This window comes from Lepisosteus platostomus, chromosome 9, assembly GCF_059453375.1.
Source record: "Lepisosteus platostomus isolate fLepPlt1 chromosome 9, fLepPlt1.hap1, whole genome shotgun sequence".
NCBI lineage: Eukaryota > Metazoa > Chordata > Actinopteri > Semionotiformes > Lepisosteidae > Lepisosteus > Lepisosteus platostomus.
Window position 1 is genome coordinate 19,398,211 of NC_142619.1, and position 26,812 is coordinate 19,425,022.

A 26,812-nucleotide genomic window follows, 5' to 3' on the forward strand; every position below is an offset into this window, starting at 1 on the left:
CAAAATTCTGTTTCATTCAGTAAGAATACACATTTCCGTAAACCACTACTTACTCTGTGTGTGCACTTTATTAATAATTAGTCCTCCTTATTAGATATGCTTTGTCTCAAAGGTAAAGTATGCTCCACATAAGATATATACAGCGACTGAGTGTGTGTTGAAGATGTGTAAAGGAACCTCAGAGAAGGCTCATGCACAAGAAAATTATTTTTAAAGAGAGGGAAAACATACAGTACAGGTCAGAGAGTTCAGTAAAATGACTTTAATGTGTGCCTTGGAGCAGGAATCATTAACAATGGCTGGGCTACTTCCCCCTCCTTTCACCACTTGGCTGTCCAAGAGAAGGGTGGAAGGTTGTTCCAAGTCTCATATGACATGACATCCTGTACAGTTTGTCGAAGCCCTTGAGTCTTATAGGCAGAGCTCTTTCAAAGACAGGCGGGAGAGTCCCCTCAGCTGAGGACTGCAGGCTAAGATCCTCAAGATAAAGTCCTGCTTTTAATCATTTAGTTTTCTACTGTAACCTAAAAACCTCCTATTGCAGAATGTGAGTGGGTAAGATGCCCTTTATGGTTTCCTTTGATGATATGTGTGTTGCTAGAGATTTTACAACAAGCAAGAAATGAGACATAATGGAAAGGAATGGCCTATCACTGGCCTCTTAGCCTCCAGGGGCAATGGTAAATCAATGTTTGAGATCTGAGACCACAGCCTTGTGGCTCCTGGTGCTCCATTTCAACACAAAGCACCATCACCTTCAGGTTTGGTCCCTTATTACTGTGCAGACAAATGCTGCACAAGCTTTGATATACAAGATTTTAGTGAAGTTTGCGAACTGCAGAAAGGTTTGAGGTGAGCTCTGAGTATGGATTCAGCTTTCTGTAAGAAAAGCATACTGTACCTGATGAGAAAATTCTCTTAATTGGAAAGCAGGTCAGTGCTTTCTCTATTTACAACTAGGAGAAAAGGGTACAAAGGCATGTTAGATTAATTTAAGAGTTCAAATTTAAATGGAAATGTAAATATTTCAAAGTCTTAACAATAATTAGTAGAAAGTGAAAGGGTGTTCAGAAAAAAAAAACAGTATACATGTTTGCAAGTATTCTAACATGAAATAGTAAGATAAGTCTAAGTATATCTGAATGCATCCTTTCACAAGTGAGCTCTAATTGAAGGTTATGGACTAAGATGACCATGGCATGAAAGTACTTTATGTAATTTTATTGACCAATATATGTCTTATTTAATTTGCACAGTTAAAGAATGCTACTGCGTGTGCCCCATCCCTTTCTTAATTCAAAATAAGTTAAATAAAAATGGTAGAATGAGCTTGGGTTACAACACACCTCGTTATTACTGGAGAACTGAAAAGAAATTCAATTATTCTGAATGAAAAATGAGTGAAACATCGGGGTACCGCAGAGATGGCTGTGGGGGGCTTAGAGTGGGAGAGTGTATCAGGTTTCAGAGTGTTTGCTGCATCACTCCCCAGGTTTTCTCATAATGTTCAAACTGCCCGCCGCAGGAGTCGTTCAGTGGTGGGTTTGTTTTGGGCTGTGTCGCCCGTGCAGGTTAGAAGTGTGTAGGTGGGTGAGAGGTTGTGGATCAAAGCCTCGGGACCTGAGCAAAAATGGTACACATGGCTGATTTGATCTTCAAATCTGAGACAACGGGTAGAAAACATGAACTCTGGTGTAAGTTTCTTTGCCTACATAAGGCTCTTGGTGCTGAGACACCATTGCTACAGTATCTACACTGTATTATGGTTTTTATGAGCAACACTTTTTCCAGCTGTGTCATGAGTGGAAACCGAATTTCCAATATATGATTGTGTTCCCTACTGTATATAGTGCACATCTATGGGCACAGTGCCACATGGTGGTGAATGTTGATTCTGCTGTCGTTTACATACCCAGATGTACCCTGGGTTTCAAGCAGATTGGGTGTGTGCGTACACAGAGCAAATGGTTTATTTAGTCAATCTCTACTTTGCAGGGATAATCCAAAGCAGGATTTTATTAGAGATTTTTATAGACTCTACGAGTCCCCATGGAATGCATGATCACCTATCTGTGACAATAATCCCAGCAGATTTACAGTACAGACGGATTCCCTACATTTGAAAAATACTAGATTAAATAAAGCAGTAGATTTTCCTACACACTAAGCAATTGAACTCCTCCACATGTGGTCATCCATCTCCCTCAACTAGAAAGAATATCAATCCAAAATGACAATTTACTTTACTTTAATAACTGTATTTGACAGATATCACATAAGTAAAACAGCAATACCATACTGAAAAGATATGGTACTGATGTAAATGGCATTCCATGCACACTTTTACTGTATATGTTGTGTTGACAGTACGAACTAAACTCATACAAAGAAATCTTCAGAAAATAACTATGTATGGACACAGAATCCCGTGTTGTTTTGGCTCTTGTGCTTAAACACATATTATCACTAATTCTCAGGTTTAATAATCCAAATATTCAAGACCTAGCCCTTGATCCAGTGATGCACTAAAATCTTCAGCTTCCTCCTTTGGAGGAAATGATCATGTTCTCTCTGCGAGTTCCATTAGTCACACTTGACATCACAATAACTGGATACAGCCTCCGTTAAAGTCAAAACTATCCATAAATGAAATGCTTAATTATACAACTCACCCGAAGTACAACTGTTAACACTGCTAAATCAGACTAATACTGCTCTTGGCAAAGTTACTCCCACAAATAAGAGAACACTACAAAACATACTATCGAAGTTATAGTGTTATGTAGGGAAATGTAGCATTTTTTAAAGGACCAAATATTAAAGTTGCCAAAATCAAATATTACATTTAAAACAATAATATTTCTTACTGTCCAAATCTATCCTGCAGTATGTATCCATTTTCCATTCTGAGTGCTTTCATGTCTTGTCTGTTGTCATATACTGTAACACAGGCCACTCTGGGCTTGTATTTTCCCATAATTAACAAGACTGTTTACCTCAAATTATAAATTATAGCCAATGACTTCCTCAGGTCAGAGGGAAATGAACCATTATGACTGGAATACTCACGGTTTTCACAAACGTTTGGTAAAATGAAGTGCACAGTGCCAAAAATTCCCACTGCTTTCCACCAGGCTAATGTAAACAGTAATTAATCTACAGAAGAATAAAGGGTAACCAATGGTTTTATAATCACAGTGTTTTCTCTAATTGCCTTTGACTAAGTAAGTTAAACATATTAGAGAAACATGCCAAGGGTAGTGGTAAACAAATTGGAAAATTATACTGAACAAAGCGTAAATATGGTACCATGCTATTTTTGGGGAAAAAAGGCAAAAAATAAAAGTAATGTGCGAAAGCTCTTGAAGAAAAGATTATGTTTTGCTCAGAAAAAAGCCTGACTCATTCTATCTGTAATGGATTGAATTATACAGCTATACACTAGAGATCTGTTGAAATCGGCAGATTTGTAGTTGCTGCCTCAATATTGTGAAATGTGGCGCCACAGGAGTAAAACAGAATATTTTACAAATAGGAACTACAGGAAACCAAGGACATTTACTAGACATTTTGTTGCCTCCGTTTTACAGTCCCCTGTGGGAAATGCACTATGAATACTACATTTGAACCACCATTCTGTTTTTGTTTTTTTATGTTTTAAAATTGTCATTCATATTATCATGCTACAAAACACCATTTTCATGTAGTCATTATTATTTATTTTAGAATTTAGGATGTTCTGAATCCCTCTTCTGGATATTACTTCCTGCTGCAACAACTGTACTACACAAAATTTCTTGATTGTGTCATTTTATTTTCAACAGAAACAAACATAACGGTGGATTTATTGACACATACTGAGTCACGTACTGGGGAGAAAGTACTAAAGATACCCTTGACTAAACGCTTGATACCTTAAAGGAATTATGCTCATAATTAATTGTTGTCACGATTGTAATCCCTCCTCTTAAGGGCGCTCCGGCTCTTTCACATTTAAGTTGATCAATCCAGCTATTACTTAAAATCCAGACACTCACTCTATTCCGTTCTCGGAAGACCGACGCCAGGAGGCCCGCTTACCACCAAGTCGCCCTGCACCTGTGGCTTGAGGGCATAGCGTCCTCCTATCAGCGTCCTGACCCTGCTGAGTCTGGGGCTCAGAGTGCTTGGTCCCGTTATTCCCATTTTTATTCCCACTCCCTGCACTGGACTTGTTCGCCTGGACCACGCCCCCCCGAGAACCAGCGCACCATCGTCATGCCCCCCTGTTCATCTACCAGCCCAGTTCCTCGTCTCCTCCCCATGTCTGTTTCACTCCCTTCCGGGTTATACCGTCCGCATAGGGTCCCGATCTACGCTACGTAACAAGTGTGGTATTTCAACAATAGGAACTGGGAAGAATGGACATTATGTTTTCTTGTGAGCAAGTTTTAAAGGATTTAATAATAACATCTAAAACATCCCTTGGAATGCAGGATGACTGCACAATTCTAACAATACTAACAATTTTAAAAACCTGTATAGTAAGTCACAAAAGGGATATTGAGGATTTCTGAGATTACTGTTGATTAATTAATATTACACCACACATTATGTACAATATGATTTGTTCCTTTACTAAAATAAGTTACAGTATATTACCAGAGATTTTTAAATACATTTTATAGGGAATATTAAAAATATTAACCATAACCATTTTCATCCTTTTGTAGAAATGCCTGTTTCCTAGCACTAAATCAAGAAAAGAGAGAAACTACTCTCTAACGAATTCAAAAGCTGCCTGCTTGATTATTTTGTTTCATTATCAGTCCTTTTATCTAAGCCGTAGTTACAGAACTACTCATCTTCTCTTACTATGCTTTCTCTGATAAACTAGGATCACTCCATGCAGGCTGCATTTATTGACTAAATGGGGGACGTGCTTAGAAACACTACATTACTAAAGCTTTGCAATATGGAGTTGGAGAACTTTCCTGCTTCAAGGATTTTCAAGCCTGTGTGAGTCTTCAATGCCTTTATATCTTCTCATTCAGAACAAAAACCATGTATAAGCAAACAGTGAGTTTCACGCAAACTTAGGAGTAACAGATGCCCCTTAAGAGACAAAACGTAGACACATTTAGTTAATCATTATCCTAATTTCATTTGCAAGGTTTCCATAATTTCTGTTTAAATATAAGAAGGGACACACTCCACGTTTAAAGTGCAACACCCTTCTAAGTGATGCTTGGCACCATTATCTGCCAGAATATCCCCCTCACAGCAAATCAGGTGTGGAAGTAAGAATTGCATCACCAGTTGAATTAGGCAGAGAATTTAGACAGGCCAGATTGTGCAAGCTCAAATTTAATTTTAGCCAGGTTAACACCACTGTTCTTCTGGACAGTTACATGGAATCTAATGATCAGGGCAATATTGTCAGAATGGCACCTCTAGAACATTTCTGGAAATTCAGGCTCAAAGAGAAGAATGCCACATATTGGTCCGTCACCACCGCTAAGAGCAGAAACCTCCTCAGAGGTTTTCCTCAGAGGAAATCCCACTCCAGTACAGGCTTAATGTCTTAGATTTGATAAGAGCAGGTTACAAGGTGCTGTAAGATCTGCATGCACAGTATCCTGCACTGTTAGCCTGCTCTATTTGAAATTCCTTAATCAGAAGATAATTATCATCAATGTGCACTTTTCAGTCTGAGCTTCAAACTTCTCCTTAAAGGTTTTGAACACTACAAACATTATGTGCCTTCAATTCAGCATTTGACCATGTTGTTCTTCAGTCTGCCAGATTTCAGCCTCAAAATCACAAACTGTAAACAGAAGCTACAGTACAATTGCCCTTTGTTGTGTTCTCCTTCAGACATCTGCTCGGAATGTTTGCATACGGGACACATTAAACATACTTTGGAATTTTGCTTTGGGATATTGGAAGAGGCCAGCACAGTGGCACAAGTGGTTAGCATTGGTGTCTTGCAGCGCTGGGACCCTGGTTCAGTTCCAGACCTGACGTGGTATGTGTGTGGAATTTGTATGTTCTCCCTGTGCTCACAAGGGTTTCCATCAGGTCCTCCAGTTTCCTCACACAGTCCAAAGCCATATTAATAGGTTAATTTGCTTCTGGAAAAACTGGTTCTGATGTAAGTGTGTGTTTGTGTACCCTGCGATAGACTGGCATCACGTCTAGGGTGTAAAAATGGATTTGTTGGATATTGGAGAATTAAGAAAAAACTGAGTTGTATTATAATGTCACCACCTCTTATATACAGTTTAATATTTAATGGGAATGGTAAGCTTATTTGAAAACTTGTAGCCAGTTTTAAAGGTAACCAGTACTGCTTTTGACTCGTTTTTATGTCTGTAGAAAACAGTAGAATGCTAATTAGGAGAATGTTGAGGAAGAAGATAAGTGTATCCTAGAGGGAATTAAAAACCTGGATGTATATCCATTTTTAAAAAAGGAAAATGACTGGGCAGTAATGAATATCTGCAGATTATGAAGGGAATTTGGATTTGTGTTAGAGGATATGTATGTAAAGCATGTCTCTTGGGCTCGGGTGCAGACAAGTGTTCAATGCCAGACAACATATTTTTGAGATTGCTGAGCCAATGCTATAAAGCCTGTGAACTACACAGTCTGTGCCAACAACTGAGAGATGGAAGTTACATTAAACAGCCTAATAAAGGAAACTGGTCTGTTAAAATATGCTTGAAGCCTTGGATTTTCCCTGTCTCAGAGACTGAAGCCCTGACCCTTCCCTTGATTAGGTCTCTACCCATACTGAGGATAATTTCTGCTTCCTCTCTTTGTGAGTACACACCCTACAGTAAAACACTTGCACTTGAAAACAATCCATGAGAAACATCCTTTAATTACACAGGTCTTGCCATATAGAAATAACAGTTGTGAGATCTATGACTTAGACGGCTGAGTTTATTTGTTTATTTGAGTTTATACTGTAGATATTTTTTAAAATATCTACAGTACTTCAAGATATTTTGTAATTTACATTCCTAATGAATTTATTATTAAAGCTATTCGTATGAGTTCATACATTTTTTTTTGGAGTTAGTAAAGATATTTTACTCTAAATAGATAACTAACACTTTAGAAAATTAACACTTTACATTGTTTTGCCTCACTGTAACAGGTCTACAGACATAACCAGGACAGCTCTTCATGAATCATATACTCACATAATACACTTCACTGAAGAAGTAATAATCTATTACTGTTGCATGTAAAGGAGGGACATCTCTACAAGTTGTATGTTTTTTTAATATTTGGTGAAAGTCAAGGCAAAAAACATCTAAAAAATAATAACCTCCAAATCAGAGCGTTTGTCTTTTCCCATTGTGAAATCTGGGACTTCATTTCTGAGACTTCATTTCTTTCCCTCTCCACTTTGCCTGCTTCACAAATGCAATAATCATGCACCGAGAGACTGGAATCAGATTGTTCGGCGCATACAAATCAGCCACTGTCTCATGAGTCTTGGCTGTCAGACTTCATGATGAAAACACAGGCAGGTCTTATTACTTTACATGGAGCTCTCGCGGACATAGTTATGGACGGTGATAGCAAATCAGAATGTAATGACGAGAACTAATCTCTGCAAATTAAAGAGTCAATAGACCTGTCTGCTACCTGCTGCTGACCCTGTTGAACTAAGACAGCTAGTGGCATCTTCTCCAGCTACTCTATGTACCATCTACGACACCACAACTGAGATGGATAGTGTTAATTATTCAATGGTATATTATCTTCATCTGCACACACAAGGCAAACCACTTTGAAAGTTCTCCCAGTACAAAACACAACTAAAGCTTGCATGCAAAATTCCCTATATTCAATTCTACATTTGTGAACCTTAAAAACCACATAAATATGTATTTGTTTCTTTCCATTGTGACTGGGTTTCAGAGTTAAGGGGGTAGCTTTCTGTATGGATATTTGATTGAAAACGACTTTGATGAAAACAGCAGTCTGAAAGAATAAAACAGTCCACTTGTCTGAGTATGAATAATATTACATTTTACAGAGGTATTTTTTTTTTAATGGAATTTAAATACAATTTTGGTTTTCGGTGACCTTTCATTGGCCATTTCTATTAAGTTTAGAAATCAGTGAGCCATGCAGGACACCTGAACAGGCAGAAATAAAGATGTCTTTATTAAAAACAGTAGTCTTTTGTTATACGATGTACTTGGACATGCTGCAGTGAAGAAGTCTGTTGAAATACTCATGGCAACATTGCAAGACATGTTCATATTCTGAACTAGCACAGGAAATAATCTTAGCCAAACCATAACTTTTTTTCATTAATATATTACACTGAAGAAGGAAGTTAACCATTTATCAGTCTTTTGGGAAGAACCGTTGGTTAAGAGCCAGGAAACCTAAATGCTTTAATATCTAACTCCAAATGAAAAACATTCTCATAATTTAAAAACTTTGAACATCTGTTCCAGAATGAGAGTCCACTATTTGAAGTCTCACCTCACATCACATTAGCTCTTATTCTAATTTATTGCTAAAATGTTTGAATGCTTGTTGAGATATTTTGTGCCCACCTGGTACACTGTTCTTGAAACACATCTTGACCGGAACATCAGATGCAAGGCCCGTAGGTTCATAATCCGCCACCTTCTGAAAGCTTCAGAAGTCAAATTCCATAGGAGGCCATCTCTATTAAAGAAGATCTCTTCAAAGCCAATTAACACAGCCTCCATAGCAACTTGATAGTCAAGGTATTGTTGACAGCCAGGTAACTTTCACAGGTACAGCATATCTTACACTTGATGCTTTTCAGAAAAGTCCCCTTTAAAAACACACAGGGACCTGGTAAAATTCAGAGCAACCCCAAGTAACCTCTCTCCCACGCAGCTGAAACATGTGCCTCCTGAGTTTTCCTCTATTCCATCTGCAGAAAGACAAATTTGGAATAACACGCAAAAAGTACTAAAATATCCACAAAGGAATATTCTGAGCCAATAGAAACTTTTTGGAGTGTTTATTTTGTGCTGAATAGTATAATCCCTCTGAGATAAATCTTCAGATAAATGTGAAATCCATCTGGGAGTAGGCGAGGTACAGTAGTGTCTTCTGCCTCTGAAGATAATCAGATGTCCTCACGCACAACGCTGCAGCTACGTGATACACTATCTCCCCTTCCTGACTTTCTAAAAGGCAACAGAGGAACAAACTTAGCATCTTGTGGGGGTTTACTAGTCTCTGCTGGGAGCTTGTCCAGAGTCTTAAAAAAAGCCCTTTGCCTCAGTGCCAACATTCCCAGGACATTCTGTTTTTCTGTTTAACCCTGTCAACCCCACAAATACAGAAGGTTACCCACTCGAAAAAAAGATGGCCATTTAGAGCAAAAAAAATCCAGAAGGTTATCTGGGTAAGCTGACAGGCGTTCAAGTTTTAGGGAGGCTTGTGAGCTGTTAAAGAAAACACTCCCCTGTAGCCTGTTTCAGAAGTTGCAAGTCACATTAACTGCTGAAGGGTTAACAGCTAAAAAGACTTCCAAGAATTCCTAAATGAGGCATCCAATCTGTATGTTCACATTCTTGTGATCGAACAGCTGAAAATATGTAGGATTGCCATCATGCCAACAGCTAATGCCATAAAGTCTTTTGACAGAGGCCTGAGTCAGTAGCATTTTACATGAAGACACTATGGTTTCCATGGCAAATGACAATATTTTCTATCGCAACTAAAATATGTCAGCAATTTTGCACTTACTACATAACTGAAGTATTAAACTGTTCTGTAATTTTAAAAAAGCAGACATACTTACAAATAACTTTACATATTACATTGATCTATATGAAAACTATAACATGTAACTCCTGGTCAAATTTCCTATTAGAATGACTGCTCCCAGGTCCCTCGCAATAAATGATGTTTTCCCAATTCCATCTTAATTGTCCCTTTCCTGATGTCTGCCTGAGAAAATTTAAGGCTGCATACCAACAAATCTGCGGGAAATAACTGCTTTTAGTTCTTAATTGGTTCTGCTAGCATTATATCATGCTCAGCAGTTTGTAATACAAATGAGGAATGTTTGTCCTTAACTACTACTTCTAAACGTCCTTGAAAACTTTTAGAAGTTTTCAACTAAAAGGACACAAAGTCAAAGTGCATTCTTAATGTATGCAGACTTTTAAAATGACTATCTCCAGTCCTGTGTTTCTGGTCTGAAATCACTCATGCAGGGCACATCTCAAATTATTCTAGCTACATACATTTTCCATACTCCAATTGGGAAGCTGATATTTGTTTGTTGTCAATGATAGCACTTGAATTAGGCATTATAAGCTTGTTATTTTGTCAAACTACAAAAAATTGACACATTTTAACATACTTTAAACTTTAACATACTTGAGGTGCTTGTTTTATGAACCTCAATCAAAAAAGCCTTAGATAATCAGAGTATATTTCTGAACAAGGGGTGTTCATCACTTGCCAGTTTATCAGAAATACTCTATATTTTTCTGCACTTCTGCAGAAAACAAAGCCCAAAATCAATACAAAGTAAGATCAATGTACTTAAGCACATGCATTGTTGATTAAATGCATCTTTACAAGTGGCAGATTTATTGTGGGTATTGATGTGGGGCCACCTATAAGGACTTTTAGGCATCAAACTCAGCTTTAACCTTGTGCTTGAACACTGTATCTTTGGAAAAATGCAAAAATAGCCTTCGACCACTAACTGCTTGTAACTGTAAACACCCTATTAAAAAATGTTTGTACTAGCATTATGATGGGAAGTAGTTGGAGCTGGGAATTTAAAAGTAATTTTCTTTTTTCTTTTTACTTTTCAGTGTGGAATTGAACTCTACTTGTTCTTTTACAACTTTCAGACTGAAACAGCTCCCCACTTATACCATGTCTCCAGATTCTCTTTACTCTGCTTAATTGCTTAATTTTCATGATCATGTAATTACAGTCATCAAATGATTAATATTGTGCCATTAGGTCTATTCATTATTTTGCAACTGGCTCAACAGGATTATATTTTATTTTTTGTCGTTCCTCTGAGTTGTAGCCAAAGCAAGATGGTATTTTGCCACTGCTACAATTTCAAAATCAACCTCCTCACACACCCCAGTTCCAATTATACAACAGCACATGTACTGTACACACCCAAGCTGGCTATTTCCAGATCGTGCACAATAGTTACACATAATCATAGATACTGTATACAATAAGAAAGACCTACCTGTGATTTTAAAATTGGGTTAATTTATTTTCTAAAGCACAGACAAAACTACCTGCTTTGGAGTGGTCAAAGTGCTCATTTTCTCAAACAAGTTAGTTTTTTTTGAGTAAAAATCAGATCAATTAGCAAGAACCTACCAAAAATTGTCAAAATATGTTATAACCTTTCCTATGTTTTCTTAAAACATCTTGCATTGCACTTTCCCACAGAAAATGGAGTTACAACACTATTAACAATGATGAGATTAAATATTCATTACTTCTTCATTTTTGCTCTACTTTTGTTCACATGAGGTTATCATAAGAAAGGTTAGAAGCAAAAATATAATTGCAGGTAATCAAGGTATTTTAGGGTGCAATACAGTTTTTCTGAATTATATTCTTTGTGAGTAGTGGCTGTACATTATTAACATTTGCAGAAATGCTACTGCTGCCGAGTGTCTTTTAGGGAACGTGCAAATATTTGGTATTTAAAGATGTTCCCAGGGCTCTGTGTATATAAGTTCCTCATAGAACCCTGGGAAAGTTCATGGAATTCAGTGACCTGGTGTGAAAGTTTTCCAGTGCAGAAGTCTAGTATTTTATTTTAACAACCTCTGAAAGGAATGAATTCTTTAAAAAGAATGATCAAAAAATGAATACAATCTAATTAAATCATAAATTAAATTGTCATTTATTTAATCATATATTTAAATATGATATAATGAGCACACTCCATTCTGTATTTCTCTATTTCAACTGCAAAACCTAGTTGAAATTTAAGTTAAAAATAATGAAAAATACATTTTTTTGTTCAACTGATACAGACATCATGTGTATATTTATGATTGGCAAAGCCTTTAGGCACCTGAAGACAATTCATTCTATTAATTTTAAAAGTGCCTTGTGAAAGAGCCGGATGGCTTCACATAAATAAATCCCTATTGCAAAAGCAGTGGTATACATACAGCTATTGAAAAAGAAAAGCCTGCATAAAATAAAGCTTTGAATCTTAAACTAAAATCCACCAAATAATGTTACATAAGTGTACAGTATATATGGTCAAATTAGGAAGTGTTTTCATCTTGAGACACTGTATAGTAGTTTCTCACACTAGTTATACAGGGTTTTAGAATTATAGCCAAGTGTCATTTTCCCGGTTAAATCTCACTGAGAGAGATATACTGTACAAAACAGTCTATGGTTTCACCAATATTAGGCAGAGTACAACTTGTATCGTCTGGCAGCACCTAACAACTCCCAGAACCCTATAGCACTCCTCTGTCTCTTTGCTTTCCTGTAGAAACCACTGAGAGTGGATTTTGAACATTTATTTTCAGCAGGAATGGTGTTTGGAAATAGTATCTCAAAATGCAATACCTTAAAAAAATTGCATTTGAACTTTTAATAAATATAAAGAATTATATATTGAATGCAAATAAAAAAAACCTAGAGTTCTGGCAACAGATTGTCAGTAGCACAGACAGATTACAGAAGATTACAGAAAGACCACAGACCTGTTTCTTCTTCTGTACAGGACAGAGGAAGAGCAGAGATACTGTATGAGGGAGAGGTGAGATGGGGCAAGTGAATGTCAGAATAGGTGAGAATGGATAAGGATGGGTAAAAGAGGCATAATTAAGAGGAAATGTGAGAATGTGAGATTGATTGCAGTGGGAGGTACAAAAGCCAGCAATCTGTAAATGAACTGTGAAAATGAAAATGAGAATAGTTAATAGCTCAGGGCTGGTGGCTTGTGTGTACCAAGAGTAATAATTATTTTGGCTTCTGATATATTTCTAGCACATGAGTCTCTGGATCCCTGTGAAAGAACACAGACTGAGAGGTCAGCGTCATTGTGATTGGGAGAGGCATAATGGTGGACTATCACTGTGGAGAGGTCTTTGAACTTCATTGCTCTGACCTGTACAGTACTGTATATGGCTGAAACTTCAAGTCACATTACTAACTCTTCTGCATGTTAGCCTCTTTCACAAGATCCATCCATCTACTGCCAAAAGGAGTTTGTGTACATAACTTCTCTGTTTATCCAAAATGGAAATTTGATTCAGAGGCCAACAATATTATTGTTGAACACCCACAGGCATTTTTAGACCCAGAATTCCGACACATTTGGATTCTCAATCATGTCTCCCTGTAACTGCTCAACAACACTTCTATTCATATTTATTGAGAAATGCTACTGTATTTCCTCATAGGTTAAAAATAGTAATGCTTGTTGATTTATAAATAAAGGACACTAAACCGTAATCACAATTGTAAGATTTCAGGAACCAGAATGCTTTATCTTCATCATGGGCATCATATCTCTCCACACCATGGTTCCCTTTAAGCTCTCGGACATACCTTCAACAAATGTACAGTACAGGATCTCCCAGTTTACATCTTTATCAGACCACAATATATACTCACCCTGAGTGCCTTTTCTATCAATCTTTTCTACTACCAGTACCAATGGTATAATCTTAGGACTGATCTACAGTATGCTAATATCTTTGTTGGCTGGGTAGAAGAACATTTTCTGCTTGTCCTATACATTCCTCAACTTTACAAGCATTACATTCACAACTGTGCTGGAGCTGCATCCTGCTTCAGCAATGAACTACATTTATTTCTACTTCACCATCTTTCAACTATTGCTTAAAGTCACTATTAATGTATCTACCATCACTCTGTTGTTTCTGTTTTTAAGGACAATGGTCTATCCTTCACACACAATTAATACAGCCTCATCTGAACTAAAAACATAAAACCCTAGAGGAACACCCACACCCAGAAGTACTGTATCTCAAACCCGCCCTCATTTCACCCTAAAACACTGTTCATGCTGTGAATTCAACACCCCAAGTCCACCCTGTAAAGGACCTCCATTTTACTTCACTTCAGCTAGAACTTTATTTATTCCAAGCCCACCAACATTGTACTGCTGATCACCTAATGAACATGAAGCATTTTTTACTGCAATGGGAGCACCATATTATCTGTAAATACATTTCCAACAACACACACATATATAGAATGATCAAACAGAAGGCACCACGCTTGTATTAATACACTATACATACATTATGTTATTTACATTGGGTAACTGAAATAATATTGTCTGACACTTCCTCTCCAAACCATTGTTGTACCATCTCCTAATTATTTACAGGGTGCTGATTTCCATACCTCCTCCAATATCACCAGTCCTTCGAATTTCTGCCTTATTATCTTCTTTTTGTCCATCTTATCTTATTTTCTCATGAATACTCTCAAAGCTCCAAGCAGAAATGTTGTGTTTACTCTTTTCTATTGCTTTTCAGTGTGAAATTAACTTCTGATTGTTACAGTACATTGATGGGTGCAGAAAAGCAGATGCTATTTGAAACCAAAGCTTTGAAACTAATTTGAAACCAGAGCAATCTAAATAGCTGAAAGGTCACAATCTCATTCGAAAGCATTAAGCAGTTATTTAACAAACCCGCTTTCCTACATCATCTGTAAAATAATCTAACTGAAGCATGTTTGCATGTTCTGTTAGAATTGAAAACGTATTTGTTACAGCTACTTCAGGTCTTACTAAGATTCACACATGATTCACACCGAGGTTTTTTAAAAATTTTTAAGTAAACTAAAAGTTAAAAAGCTTCTAAAGACGCAGATCCTAGTACTGTAACAATGCTGCAACAAAGGCAATTTCTCTGAGTTCTGACTAATATACGTAAGATATTTTCAAATTGTCTGTGTACTAGTGAACAGAATAAATGGGCTTTTTTAAGTGCCAGACACTTTCATAATGATATCATTGATATATCAATAATATCAGATATGATATATAAATGTTTATGTTTCAAAGTACAAGCTCACCACCAGAGGTGTGTATCTGGTTTAACATGTATCTGGAAAACATTATTTATCAGCTTGCTATATGGTGTGTTTTGTCTTCTGGAGGTCTTGAAACAAACATGTTTGATTCAGTAGCAGCTTTGGTTTTGTGAGATATCAATTGATATTTGGTGGCATTTGAATTTTATTACAGCTTCCTTTTGTTACTTTTTTAATACCTGAGGCTGTAGAGAACTTAAATATCACCACATGACAAAAATGCATCATGACAGGTTGCTCTCAGCTTCCTTCCAAAACCCCTCATCATTATGTCACCTTTTCTTTCTTCACCCTTTAAATCTAAGTCATGCTCTTCACTGTTATCCTTCATTTGGTATACTTTAAGAAGACAGAAGGGAAAAGGAAGAAAATCCTACAAGAAGTGCATTACTGCTTCTGTTACATGCTTGTATTACTGTTTATTACCTATTTACGTTATTGTGTATATAACATGCTTCAATTATTGTGTATAATATGCTTGCACTACTATGTATAACGTAATGTATATTGTAACATGACTATGTTACCATGTCAAAGACTATTGCACTGCTAATACATGCTTAATAAAATATACATGCTTAAAAATACAATGAAATACAAGCACAAAATAAAAAGGACATTTTAGTTAGAAAGGGCAAAGTAGAGATGGAAAGGAATATTGCAGTGGAAGACACAATAAATAGTAATTTCAGTACAACAAAAAGAACCATTAAGGAATAAGTAAAAGTATCTGAGAAAAAAATAGAAAATGAAAAGAGAAGTGGCTGATGTACTAAATTACATCAGTGTTCACTAAGGGCGACGTCTGCAACAAGCCTCAGGCAATGGAAGGAAAATTATTAAATAGTCTTAACATAGGAGAGGCAGAGGACAAAGTCTGGGAACTAGAAGCACTCAAGATAAATAGCCCCAGAGACAGATGATATCTTACTAATTTTATGCAAGAAAATGAGAACTGTTTTTTTCAGAAGCCACTGACACAACTCTTCCAATAGTATCACAAGACAGGGGTAGTACCCACTGACTGGAAAATTGCCAATATAGTGCCCATCCATGACCTATCCAACACCAATAGGGGACTACACAAAACTGACCTGAGTAATTATAAACCAATAAGCCTGATTTCTATTTCATGTAAGGTTATGTAAACAATTACTAGTACTAAACTAGAGGATCAACTATACTTTATAGAAATAACAATCTAGGAAAGAGTCAACATGAATTCCTAAAAGGCAGGTCTTGCCTGATGAACTTGTTAGAGTTCTTTGAACAAACAATAAAGAAATGATTCACACAGAGCATACAGTGCATCATGTATTTTCTGTAGATTTAGGGAAGTCTTTTGATAAAGTTTCTATTTAAATACAGTATTCATTCTAAAATTACAGGCAATTCATAAAAATGCATGCATTAAGATGGAGAATTATTAAATAGACAACAAAAAGTAAGGGATAAATACTCAGATTGAGGTGATGTAACTTGTGGATTACCACAAGAATCCTGATTCTGGTAAAGTTAGTAAATTAGATGGGTAGCTGCGTCAGCATGCGTAGGCTGCAAAGGAACAAATAATAGGTTTATTCCACGATTAAAAAAAGAGAAAGAAAACACAAAGTTTACAATACATGTTCAAATTAATTGATAAAATCAATCTAGTAGACATCTTTACAATCAACAGTGATTAACAAACTAGAAGATACAAGTGGAAACCATATGTAAGTGCATTAAAATTGTCATTTTTTTCATAAGGGGTTATAAGAGTATGGAACAAGCTAACCATGAGATCTTTGGATCAATAAACCGCAAACTACCAAATGGGCTATGTGTTACTGTGTATAACATGATGCTATTTTAAGGAACAAAAATCCCCTTATCAGCCATATGCTAATCTAGCTACTTTTCACCTCCATGCAAAAGAAACCAAAAAAAATAATTTTTCTAATCGATTATGGAGAATTTCTGGATTTTGATTTAAATCTCTGTTTTCTTTTCTGTAATTTTTTTTTAATACAAAATGAAGGGGTTCTACAACACGCAAGGACTAAAACCTGCCAGCACAATGGAGCAAAATTTTAGTACTTTATTTTAGTACATTTCAAAGTTCAAATAACCCCATATTTTGCTGTTGTCTTATATAACATTTAGACTAATTATATGGCCCTCTTCTTTACTATGAGGATTAAAATAAAGCACATAGACCCACAACAGTGCTAAGAAAGAGGAAACAACATGGGCCGAAAAAATGGTTGGCTCTGTTTCACAATATCACAATTTCATAGGAAATAGCTCTATTTGAACTCTTGGAAAACAAATAATGGAGCAATGAATAGAGCCTTTACATCCCAGTTTAACTATGACTCATTCTATAGTAGTCTTCATCTGAAAGAGCGCGAGCCTTTTCTGTCACCCGTAAGTGAAACACACAACCCAGTGTTCTCATCCATGGCAGACAAAGAATTCAAATGTTCTGGGATATTTCAGGGTTTTTGTTTCCTGTCACTAGGCAGGAAACCCCAAATCTGCACTGGGGCAATTTCTGGGAAGGAACGTAACATTTATTTCATCATTTAATGTGCAAAAAGAACCCTAGAGAAATTGTAATAGTTTCAGTGATGGGTGCATAAGTAAAAAATAAAACTACTTCGTAAAAAAAGAGCTCCAGCCACAATGACAAAAAAAAACAACCTGAATTAATATGGATAGCTTACATGCCAGCTTCACCAGAGTGAAAATAAAAATCTGATTTCATGAATCTGCTAACAGATACTTAGGCATTTAAGAAAAAACGTCAAAGCTTGTCTAAGAAATGGTAGGAGGGAGCTCTCCAATAACAAACCCTCTCACCACCTCTCACCACTGCTTCGGGGAAAAGAGTCTCCTTTCAGAGTAAATATGTTTCAGAGCCTCTGTCCCAAGCAGCTGATGGCAAGACAGCCTGTGAAACTTTTTTCAAAGTGCTCCTATTTCAAAGCATACATCCCCAAAGGCACCAGGAGGCTTTTGATGATTTTAATAAAATGACAGGTCCAGCCCAGTGCTCAACAAAACAGCATTTCTATTGAATTTCTAATGTATTCATTCATTTAAAGAAAACATTTTTTTAAAACTTAATATCCAAGTGGTCATTTTTGTTCTGTTTTGGTATCAATAACGTTCTTTAGTAGTGGGGCTTTTAAATAGTCTTATGAATTTAACAAAATGGTTTACGTAATCATATGTTAAATGTTGCACATTTGTTACTCCTTGTCTGTCATGTTCAAATTCAAAATTGAACAAACTGGAGGTTTCATGAAAGATTTGAATGAATCTTAAGCAGAGAAAATTTGGTGTGATTAAATTGCAAAAATGAACTTATTTCAAAGTTACACTTTAATGTCTACACATGACTTTGACATTCATTGGGAATTAAGTTTTTTTTAAGTTTTGACGTAAACCATATACGGTAACATAATGAGTTACAATTAATGCGTTTGGAGTGACAGTAGCCCCAGGCCACAGGCTAAAACATATCAGCTGAAAGACATTGGATCTTGATGGCTCACACTGATAAGACTAAACTAATCAATTTGCTGGAGAATATTCTGACAGTAGTGCATTGAGATCACTCCTGAGGTGTGTTTTGAAGGAGAAAGGGTTCATGATCAAATCTTCAAATATATGTTTATTCCCTTCAGACTATTCTGATTGTTTATAATATATATTACTTTAATTTACTTACTAGGTTTTTGAAATGTTCCTTTTAAATGAACAGGAGAGTTCTGTATATTTTGCACTTCCCTTGACAAAACAAAAAAAGAAAGCTGGAGCAAATTTCAAACACTTAAAAAGGAGATAAATCAGTTGTAGTGTTGCATAAGTACAGTACATAAACAGCCTTTTGTATATAAATAACAGCTGAATAAATTTAGACCCCTCTGTGGCATGTTTCTGAACCTCAAAAGCATCAAAAAGGGTCTCTTTCATCTGATCAGAGGATAGAAATGATTGTTTTAACCACATTAATGAACTACGATTGGACTATTGCATTCAACCTTCAGTGGGCATAATTTAAACTTGCCCTTGACTTTAATTGGAGGCAAATTGAAGTTTAAATTTAATGAGTGCCAATTAGTACTTGTGCTATAGGACAAGACACATACCGAATGATAATACTTATTGTAGTAAGAGGCCAAAACAAGAATTTTCCAGATATTTTCGGATTTTATTCTGTTTTACAGAAACAGGCAGTAATTAGATTCTTTCAAGCAACTTGATTTAATTTCACGCTCTCAGAGCTTTTGAAAAAAATTATTGATAATGGGATTTCACACAAAATATCAATTACTATTCTAAAACAGGAAAGGGAATTTTAAATTTGCGTTTGTTCTGATGGCAAATGAAACAGAAAATAGTGGGAGGAAATCTAATCTACAGTACATCTTTGCCCATCTGTAGTTTGAAATGTGGTTCGCGTCTTAAAATGTAGGCTTCAGTGCCTCATAAACATTGCAGAGCCTGCAATAAATCCCAGCAGACTGAAAAGAATAATCCCAGCCATCATTATTTACAGTTAATGAGGCAAACACTTGTACAACTCTGTCACAAATACCAACAGCAGTTCCAGACTCATTTATTACCACAATTTATCTGATATTTATTTCTCAACACTTTATACTAAAACATGAAATCATCAGTACACATTTAATGGTATTGCGAAATTGATGTGTAAATCAGAAAAAATATATAACAAATATGTTGCTCGTGAAAATCAGGCATTGCTAACTAGACAGCATTTTCCTAGTATTACCAAAACAGAGGAGCCCACCCACTTTAACTGCAGATTCTTCCCTGTGTTCTGCGTTTTTTCTGTGCCTCCCTGTTTAGACTTGTTTCTGCCTTGTCTGCTATGACATTGCTGTACTTGAAATGCATGCCTGAGGGGGTGCATTCAACCTTTATATAAAAATTACGTCGAAGCAATCAACCCCCCCCAATGAAAAAACACGCACACACATTACACTTCCATGGCCACTACATGAAAACCAAATCCACAACCACATGAAAAAGACTTTGTTCAGAAAATAAAATGCCCCTGGTACTGTATGTCATCATTAGACAGTAAAATTCAAGGAAAATAAGAAATGGATTTTCTGTTTTCTGTCACAGAGTGAACATTGCCTTTAAGATTAGTGTGGATGTAACAGCTGGGTGGCTAAACCATTATGCATCATGTGGATATGATCACAGGGAAGTCCACCTCATTCTGCTGACTGTGGGGGAGACTGACATTCATCTTCAAGGAGAACCTCTCCAAGCGCCCATACACTCAGCTTTGGAAGTCACATGTACAAAAGAATTTTAAAAGAAAAAAAAAATCAAAGTGATCGTCTTTCATGGAAGCAAAACGGAAAATCTCTAGTTACTGCCTAGTGTGTCACAACTGTTGTGACAAGAGCATCATGCAAGAAAGATTACACAGAAAAATGAAACACAATGAAATCTTCAATAACCCTTCTAACAGCTCCAGAAGCATATGCATTATTCACATGGCTATCTTTTAATAGGATGCATGATGCAGCTTAAGACATCTTATGTTCCAGATGGAGCTGTCCAGAGTACAACGACACACACAATATGAAACAACTGTCTTCCAAGAGCAAAGTGCTTAATGGAAGATAGTGTAATTCACAATCTTATATCAAAAATATTTTTAATTAATTTGAGAAAATGTTACCATTATACTAACTGAAACATCTCACAAAATAAAATAGGTATACCAAAAAGAGTTGCCTTTATGACTCTCAATCAGAAGGCAACTATACTTATTAGAACACATTTTTTTATATATAAATATGTGAGATGGTGGTCGATCTGCCACAAATGTGAGAGGTTAAAACTCCTGTCTAGGAGTAATACAAATTTTATCTATTACATTAAAACAGTGTAAGAAAAATAATTTAAACACCCCAAAGTCATGGAGATACAACAGCCAGTGAGCAGTTGCAGAAAGAATTTTGATGCTGTGGCATTTTGCACTTTCAAAGTTTATCACATTGCAAAGGTATTTATTATTCCAACTCAGAGTATGAGTCACATTGAGGTTTATTGTGAATCCTGTTACACTTCATATTGGTCCATTTTCATAAAAGTTTTACTTTAATGTTGACACTTATTATTTTCCTTCCAAGACAGCACAACAAACATATGTTGGAAAGTGACACAAATCTTTCAGGATACTAATACCTGTATATGTTTCTTAGTTTTTAGTTTGAAATATTTGAAATCTGTATTTTCTACTTCATAAATGCAAGATATATGTTTTTATGAACACAGCCTCCAGTGTTTATTTCATCTTGACAACTATTTTAATCACTTTTCAGTAATGTCAAAGTACTTGCACAAAAGCACTACGTTTTATATGAATCAAAGGAGGACAAGTGCATAAACTTTGAAAAATCAATGAGACCACAGTAACAGAACTAAGAAACTGTCAAAATCCTAACTTAGATATTTTTTACACGAATTCATTGATGTTTCACTCATAAGATCTTGTACTGTATATACTGTATGTGCATATACCTGTATATTGTAGAGATGTATTTTCTTTCTTATATTACAAAGCAAAACAAAAGGAAGTTGATGCATCTATCCCCAAAATGACTGAAAGAGAATACACATAGTCACGTTTCACATCTCTCTGATCACATTTCATAACACTAAAAAAGTTAAAATAGAAGGTCACATCAAGATGAAATATAAATGCCTTTTACAGTATTCCTTAAAATCAATTTGGTACTTATAGATACCTTTAATGACCAACACATCTTTTTGCAAAAATGATAGAATGGAAAAAAACACAAATTAATCAATATCTAATTTTGTAGTTATTTGTATGCTACACTTTTTTTGTAATAATTTCAGTCCTGTATTTCTGTTGTTTGTTTTAACAAGAAGAATTAAATAGTGTACTCTCCAGGAAAACTACTATGCAAACATCATTTTCATCAATATAAGCAGCCAGTCAATGCTCTTATGTCATGTAATGTGTTACAATATATCTGTGTAAGTGCACAATCAATAGCGTGTATGTTGACTCAGGAAATTAAATTGACCAGTATCCCATTACATAATGAACATTGCTATATTCCAAACAGATGTTGGGTAATCATTGAAGGGCAGAACAACTTGCTCAGTTGTCAGCTCAATCTGTTGTCAGATCAATCTATAAAATAAAACAGTATCCACACATACCTGTAGAGCACAGTAGGTGCAAAAGTAGTTTGTATCAGGCAAGATCATAGAAATAAAAATCCAACTATGAAACAGATATTTGTTACGAATGTTATCCTTTGTGTTGTATAAATATAAAATGAATAACCAGCATGAAATGAGTATCATAAAACCGTCATCTTAAAAGCTTTCTCCCCATGCAAAAAAATGAACTTAGGAAATCTTACTCTTTGGTAAAGACAGTAATTGCTGTTATGCTAAATAACATTCACATTTCCATGAAAGAAGTAATTATAAAATGTAAATGAGGACTTTAATATGAGAGAGATGAGGCAGAAGAATTCTGACATTATCAGGAAAAAGTACGATTTTTGAGTAGAGACTACAGTATATCATAATATAGTCAAGAACTTTCTACTAAAAGATTTTTGCCGACTTGTCTGAAGAATTTACACTGGAGATGAATGCACTTCATCAATACTTTACATTTCTGTTAAGTGCAGATTACTTCAATTTAAAATGTAGTGATCAAGAGTATAACTAGCACAGATAGATGGATATGCTAGTAATATTCATGGCTGTTGCAAAATAATGTTTTCATATCATAAAAAACTTACAACAAAAAATAAAGCTATTTTCTTCACTAGGGGTTCCCCTTCACTTTACTATTCTGAAAGGACCCTCCTTATGAGCATGTTTTATGATTATTGTCACAAATTGATCAATACCAGTAAGTCTAAATCATATCTGACTTTTTCAAAAAACTCAAGTTCACACTCAGAACCAAGACTTATACATTTCTGCTGTGATGTGGTTTACCATTATACTGGTACCCCTTTCTTGTCTTTTTGATCCCATGTAAATCAACTACCTTAAAAAAAACAATAATAAAACAAACATACGGTATTGTACCTGAATTGCACACATAGATTATCAGAAGCACATGTATGATACTGTCATAACAGATAAATCCCGTTCTGAATTTAGGACACTATCACCTTATCTAGTCCTGCTTTTCATCATTAATCCAAGTGATCTTTGATTTCTGCAACAGTTCTATAAAACTTACAAAAATATACACCAAAACAGAGATCTTACATGGTTGTTACTGTATTTACCCCATGACACTGCATTTCAGAACAGGTCCTCTATTCACCCTTTTATACTGTAAGGTACCGATGCTAACCTTAAAATATACAGCAAATCAAATATTTCTTATAAATGTTTAATGGAATAAATGCACTGACAGTTTAAAAGCTCAGCTCAGTTTTCTCATTAGGCACATTTCTGAATACATTCTGACAGTCTATTCATTATTTGTATCTTACTGCACAGTTTGAAAGTCACTCTTTACCTTCAATAAGAGAAAAAACAAGCATTTAAAGTTGACAGAAGAGCTGCATCTTTTGTAAAACAGCCATAGGTATCTGCATTGTTGGCACTATGCAGATAGAGATTTAAACCTTAGTAGAACCCTGATGTTTCATTTGACAGCTTCATAGTGTGCTCAAGGATTAGAGAAAAAGGAAGCCCTTTTAATCTGGGCTGGAGCTCCAGACTGCAAGACACAGAGAAACTGAGATAAAGAAATATCTTACCCTTTCTCCACTGCTTCGTCTAAGAGTCCCGTACGGCAATTTCAATAAAAGTCTCCGGGTTCTACTTGGAGTGACAGCCGCCTGCACCACCATTGTGCAACACTGGAGGAAACGTGTGTATCTGTGTGTGTGTGTGTTGCCTCAGCTCTCTAGCAACTGTACTACTATAGATTCATCTAATGCCAAACAGCAAGACAGGGCTTTCCAGTCAGACTGTGTGAATCATGATGATGTCTACTGGAAAGAAACCTAGTTTTAAACAACACTTTCTGAGCTGTACTGAGATCTTTTTCTGTGTGTAAGTGAGTGAGGGCTTTTCCTTCTCTCAGCTGCAGCCCAGCACAGCGGGTCTTCTGCTGATGTGCATGCAGTGGCAGAAAATTCAGCTTCTGGGGAGAGTGTTCCAAAAATGTCAACCTCACTTCTCGTTTGCTGTAGATTTTAACCAGGTCAGTGGACTAATCTGACGGCATGAGAGTTATTATACATCAAGTCACATGACCCTGGGGGGGGGTCCATTTCTCCTGGTTTGCTGTACAGTAGAACATGTGTAGCACCTCAAAAAGAATCTTTGATGTTTTGCCATCTGGTATAAGGATTAACTTAAATACCCCATCCAGCTTTCACCACTGTCTGTCTGGAGTATATACCGTAAGGGAAAATAGCACACAAGATTACTCTCTTGAATTGTGTCAAATCTTTTTTCGTCAGAAGCTGGCTGGCACAGCCATTACCCAGCATGTTTCACATACCGTGGACACCATTAATTGTTTTACAGAACAGAGATAACCGTGTGACCCTCAAAACCAAATGATCCAAGTATTTAATTATTCTGAATGTTGCAGGTGACCTCTTTGATCTCGTAACGCACAAACTGCCCACAATTGATAGTTATTAATGTGCTCTAAACTACTAGTATTTTGTAAGTGACCTGCTTCATTGTTCAAAGGTTTCACTGGATTTCTGAGCAGCCAACATGCAGCAAAACAAGAATCTAAAACATAAGCAAGGTGGGAGTTTATAAAAGACATTCCTGAACACTTGAATGAGGAAGTCTCACAGGACAGCTTTCTAATCGATTCTGGTGATAACTATTGGCAAAGCCAATCAGCACGCGACTATGTCAAGAACATGTGACACATCTTTTCTGTCAAAAATACAGTAATTAGCTTTACTCTTTACATACAGTACACAAATAATATCGCATCTAACTTCGAAAGGTTTGTTGATCATCACAAAATCAAACTGGAACAATTATAAAAAAACAAATGCAAAAACAATCATCATACTCCGATAGCTTATTTAAGCACTGGGGAGGGGCTTTGATAATATAATTTAAGGTATTTGAAATGAAGAGTGATGCTTTGTATCCTGAAGGCCAGATGTCTTCTGACACAAAATCCTTATGCGAACGTTTAATCATGGATGAATAACTTATCCAGCCAATGGTTTCCTTAAAGTATAATTAAAGAGCTTCTTAGATTACAGAGGGTGTTATCCATCTGCTCTCACATTTTATTAACAATATAATTACTTCAATATTCTAAAGCAATTATGTGTATTGTTATATGTCCTGTTATATTGCTGACATAAGATTTGTTCCCATAGGTTAATTACCCTTTGAGCCTTATAAAAGTAAGATTTTAGGGTTTGGATTTCAAAGGAACAAGCCCAGGTTTTGCTTCCTTTACACAGCTGTAGAGGCCAGGAAATTAAAAAAATATTTTTTAAAGTACAGCACTTTCTTATGGGTGTCTTCCTTAAGGGGAGCAATATAAAATAAAGTTTGGCCGAACGATATTTATAATAACGTTTGGCAAATTGCCTGTCCACCTAAATAAAGAATGTGATTTGTGAGGGATATGGTCATTTGAAATAAGATATTATCCTTCCATCCATTTTCTAACAGCTTAATCCAAGTCTAACTATAGGCACAAGGCAGGATAAACCCTAGACAAGATTCCAGTACATCACAGGACACACAAAGACACAGATAAGCTAAGATCACTTTATTGGCCATATACAGTACAATTTTATTGTATTAGGAATTTGTCTTTTCACATTCCCCAACTTGCTCTCCATGAGACACACAGACAGGGAGAGAAGCTTGGGGTCAGAACGCAGGGTCAGCCATTTATATGGCAACCCTGGAGCAGTTTGGGTTAAGGGCCTTTCTTAAGGGCCCAAGGGATAAGGATTCCTCTGTCGGCCACGGGATTCAAACCAGCAACCTTCCAGCCACAGGCGCAGATCCTTAGCCACAGAGCCACCACTCCGCCCCCACACAAGGACACAGACACAAACACAGACGCACACTCATATCAGGGACAATTTTCCCACAGGCCAACTACCCTACTAGCACGGTATGTCTTTGGACTTTGGGAGGAAACCAGAGCCCACCAGAGAACATACCAGAAACCACAGAACATGCATACTCCAAGCAGCTATAGCACCCCGGGTCTAGAATTTAACCCAGGATCACAGCATTGCCAGGCAGCAATGCTAACCACTGCCACTGTGTCACCCTACATAAAACATTAGTCTTCTTAAAACTAAAAAAAATAGAAATAAAAATCCCTGGGAATTTCCATTTAAAAACCAACCAACAACATGAGCATTATCTGGCTTTGAACAAGCAAAAACAAATAAGTGAGCATTCACATAGACTGAATATGTTCATCTTGAAAGCATTCAGAAATGCGGTCTTAACAGTTTTTCTGGTGGCTATTTATTGGTTTGTAAACAATATAGTACTCCTCAAAGTGAATGCTATTCATTGTGTTTTGCAAGTCCGTGAAATCTACACAATTGTCAGAAAATTTATCATCTAGCCTGTAATTCCAGTGGAGAGTAAAAAAAAAAACTTCCCATCATGATACATGTGTTTCATTATCAAACCCAAGTCATAAATATCT

The 26,812-nt window shown here is 36.2% G+C and overlaps 1 protein-coding gene across 13 annotated transcripts in view; it reads right to left on the reverse strand.

The window, feature by feature from the left end:
- frmd4a (FERM domain containing 4A) overlaps window positions 1-26,812 on the reverse strand; it is a 283,776-nt gene that overhangs the window by 126,371 nt on the left and 130,593 nt on the right. For 3 of the 13 annotated variants that reach the window (XM_088647125.1, XM_088647126.1, XM_088647127.1), the window contains exon 1: window positions 8,568-9,191. The exons of 5 other annotated variants lie outside the window; for them this stretch is intronic. In XM_088647125.1, the coding sequence (XP_088503251.1) occupies window positions 8,568-8,726 (159 nt within the window). In that variant the 5' untranslated portion in view covers window positions 8,727-9,191. Of the gene's footprint in view, window positions 1-8,567; window positions 9,193-23,897; window positions 24,273-26,812 lie in introns of those variants that run through there. 5 more of the 13 variants (XM_088647137.1, XM_088647128.1, XM_088647136.1 and 2 more) reach the window with 4 other exon arrangements.